Consider the following 4111-nt stretch of genomic DNA (forward strand, 5'->3'; position numbering starts at 1 on the left):
ACATAATATTCATTTTTGGGTGAACTAACCCTTTAAATTTCTTCAATTGGGTTAGACTAGACCTATACACTATCCCCCGGTTTCACAGACAAGGCTTAATCCTAGTCCCAGACTAAAATGTAAATCTGAGCTGTTTCAACTGAAAGAAACTTGCACTGGTTGACCTTAAAATATGTCAGTGGCCTTGTTTTGTCTCAATATCCACAACAGTAATGTTTTTTTAAGGCATGTTAATAAAAATTACTTAAATATCCTAATTGAACTATGGCCTAATACTGACTTAGTCTAAACCCTGTCTGTGAAACCAGGCCTATATTTATTAAACGGCCATACAGGCATCTAGTGGTTAAACCATGGCATTACATATGAATATAATTTTTTTCCGGCCACCAGATGCCCTGTATCTGCCTCTTTGCATTGGAATTTATAAACCTTTTCTCTTTTTTAACTTGAAATAATTCATCATAATTACATGATGTTATACTTGTGTATGTTTGTCTGATGAGTGAATGAATCGATGTTCATCTGCTATTTTTTTTATGTGCTACATTATGAATCCAGACACATTTCTCTACTCACATTCTTTATGATCTGTAGAAAAAAAATCACAGTGATTTTTATTGAATTATTATTATTATTATTATTATTTCATTTTCAGGTGTTTTCATTCCTCAGACATGGAATCAGAATTTAACCAAAGACTGGAATTTAAAAACCAAATCACTATTAACTATAGGGGTGGAACGGTTCAACTTACTCACGGCTCGGTTTGTATCACGGTTTTGTTTACGTAGGTTTAGGGATTGGGTTATGTTTAGGATTAGTAAAGAGGTGTAGCTTAAGTAGGTTTAGGGATTGGGTTATGTTTAGGATTAGGGCAGAGATGGGCAAACTCGGTCCTAAAGGGCCACTGCCCTGCAGAGTTTTGCTCCAACCCTGATAAAACTCACCTGCCTGTAGCCTTCTAGTTATCCTGAAGACCTTGATTAGGTTCAGGTGTGTTTAATTAGGGTTGGAGGAGCGAAACTCGGCAGGACAATAGCCAGAAAGGGACAGCTGGACATCAAACTCCACCCACTGACTCTGTGGACAGCGGACAATTTGCTTCCACTTTCCATGGCAATGGAGTCAACATAGGGACTAAACACTTTTGTTTCAACATAATCTGCATTCATTTCATTTCAGTGGAAAAGTGGTGAAAATGATCCTTATTTTACTCGCATTGACTGCATTCTTTGTGTCTGGTAAGACATCTTTCTATTTGTTACACTCTCATTTCCTGTAAATCAGTGCTTCTCAAACCTGTCCTGGAGGAATCCCAGCACTTGCATATTTTGTATGTCTCCCTCATTTAACACACATGATTGAACTCATCTGCTCATTAGTAGAAACTGCAAGACCTGAATTGGGTGTGTCAGATCAGGGAGACATACAAAATGTTCTGGAGGTTTGAGAATCACTGCAGTAAACGACTAAAACAAATGGCGATGTGGTGCCATTATTAAAGGGGTCATATGATGCTTTTTTAAAGATCAGTATTTTGTGTATTTGGGCAGCATTATACTAATATTTCCACATAGTAATGTAGATATGTGGGGGCGTGTTAGAACGAGTCGTTTTAGGGGGGCGTAGCAGAGTCTTAACTGTGATAAAGAATATCTCTTTGGTTTTGAGACTTTAGTCTTTGCAACTTCAGGGATCTCATCTATGCACAATCAGCTTGTAACACTCCAAAGAGAAAGGAAAACTTGAAATCGCATCATATGACCCCTTTAATAGAGAATAAGATCACTTCTTCTTTTGTCTAAAGGGAAATGAAGCCTCGTGAAGCACTGAGGATATTTTTTACCCAGGTGCTGGATAGTTTTTCTGTAACTCGGCTCAGAAGTACAGAAGTTGGGAAGAAGGCAGGGGAAGTTGATGGTCGGATGAACTTCTGCTTGAGAGTTTCTTCTATGTACTCATACAGACAATACAAACAAGAACTCATACAGTGACATTTTCGCCCCATATCGTGAATTTTTGGGGTATCTTTATTTATCTTGGTTTCATTTTTGTCCTAAGCCCCCATTAATTTCTGATTCTGATGTGTGTGTGACCTGATGGTGGGGGGTTGCAAGTGGAGGTCCCTTCAAGACAGATAGTAAAAGCCACTACTGTAGTCATTGTCTTATTAAATTGTATTGGACTTGTTTAGTTTGTTTTATGGAGAGCTTCTTATTCAGACTAATAAGACGAGACTGTTAACTACATATCTTCCCTTTTATTATACATATGTGTCATTAAAAGTCTACGAATTTATAAAATTGATCTGAGATCATGTAATAAAAAAATAAAAATAAACATGTTGACACTATAGTTCATGGGTTTACAGAGATCATCACCCCCTAGAGGCAAATCACTGAAATTTTGGAAACATTTCAAAACAGCTATAACAAAGTGTCATAATTACGGAAATTGTCTTCTTGCATTATTGATAAACTATTTTCCAGTTTGACACTGTAAAGCTGCTTTGACACAATCAGTATTGTATAAAGCGCTATACAAATAAAGGCGACTCGACTGAAATAATGTGACTTTGGGGGTATGATACACAGCTGAACCACTGGTTCCAAACACATCTTTCACAAAGGTTCTGAAGCAACCTTCATTGACCAAGGGCTGCCCAAGAGGCCCTCTGACTGACATTTAAAGCAACCAATTAAGCAACTAATTTTCATGATCTGAAGATAAAAATAAATAAAATTCACAGCCCTTTCCTGTTATAATTTTGTCCCACTATTCCAGTCATCATTTATAATGAACTGTTAATTTCTTCTCCAGGTGTTTTCAGTGTTGGTACAGACAGAGTGACCATGATGGAGGGAGATTCAGTCACTCTACAGACTGGTGTTAAAACAAACCACCTAGATATTAAATGGTATTTTAATGACATTCGAATAGCTCAAATCACTGGAGATCAGACTTATATCTGTACAGATGTTCAGTGCAATAAAGGCACTGAGAGATTCAGACACAGACTGAAGCTGGATCAACAGACTGGATCTCTGACCATCATGAACATCAACACCACACACTCTGGAGTTTATGAGCTAAAGATCATTAATAACCACAGCATCAGTGAAAAGGCTTTCAGTGTTACTGTTCTTGGTGAGTCATTTCGTGAAACATTCATTAAATGACTCAAGCAGAAGCAGTTATGTTTAAATCATATTAATGGTTGTTGATTTTTTTTTCTCATCAAACAGAACAGTTTGAAAACTAAACTATTTCCATTGATAAGCTGATAGTTTTATAAATAAGTTTTGGTTCAGAAAAGCTGTAGTCATGTGCTGGTGGATCTGTCTCTGATCTGTCAGCTGTTTAAAAAAAGATTTGATGTAATGTAAGTATGTAAAATGTGTTTATTAGCACAATACATGCACAAATGTTGTATTGCACACTTAAAGTCACTTAAACAGTAAGAATGTGCAATCACTTTCATGCCCACAGTTCTATAGTTCCCCCAAAAAGTTCCTCCAGCTGCTGTTGGTTTGTGTTTCAGAAGTTCCTGCTGCTGAATTGGATGAAGTGAAGAGAAAGACAGTGATGGAGGGAGAATCTGTCACTTTAGATCCTGCTGTAATAAGAAAACCAAATAATGTGATGACGTGGTATTTTACTGACATTCTCATCGCTGAAATCACTGGAGATCAGAGTAAGATCTGTACAGATGATCAGTGTAAAGAGAGATTCAGAGACAGACTGAAGCTGGACAATCAGACTGGATCTCTGACCATCACAAACACCAGAAGCACAGACTCTGGACTTTATAAACTACAGATTATCAGCAGCATCCGTCGTCATCGCCGCAGCATCAGCATAACCAGTTGGAAAATATTTTTTGTCACTGTCACTGGTAAGTAAACTTTAGTCCTTCAGGGCCTTTGGCCATTAGGAATTTTAAAATACAGTTTGAAATGTTTAAATCGAGACGTGTGAAAAAAAGTGAACTTTGACTAAATTTTCAAATTAGGACTGTCACACACACCGTGAACACACACCCGGAGCAGTGGGCAGCCATTTATGCTGCGGCGCCTGGGGAGCAGTTGGGGGTTCGGTGCCTTGCTCA

The 4111-nt window shown here is 37.8% G+C and overlaps 1 protein-coding gene across 1 annotated transcript in view; it reads left to right on the plus strand.

The window, feature by feature from the left end:
- Positions 1 to 1083: 1083 nt before the first annotated feature.
- LOC107572009 (uncharacterized) overlaps positions 1084 to 4111 on the plus strand; it is a 7871-nt gene continuing 4843 nt past the window's right edge. Inside the window, exons 1-3 of the mRNA XM_016258416.1 lie at positions 1084 to 1244; positions 2824 to 3150; positions 3545 to 3898. Coding sequence (XP_016113902.1) covers positions 1202 to 1244; positions 2824 to 3150; positions 3545 to 3898 — 724 coding nt within the window. The 5' untranslated portion in view covers positions 1084 to 1201. The remainder of the gene's footprint in view (positions 1245 to 2823; positions 3151 to 3544; positions 3899 to 4111) is intronic.

The sequence above is a fragment of the Sinocyclocheilus grahami genome, unplaced genomic scaffold, assembly GCF_001515645.1.
Source record: "Sinocyclocheilus grahami isolate Dianchi unplaced genomic scaffold, SAMN03320097.WGS_v1.1 scaffold1681.1, whole genome shotgun sequence".
Lineage (NCBI taxonomy): Eukaryota > Metazoa > Chordata > Actinopteri > Cypriniformes > Cyprinidae > Sinocyclocheilus > Sinocyclocheilus grahami.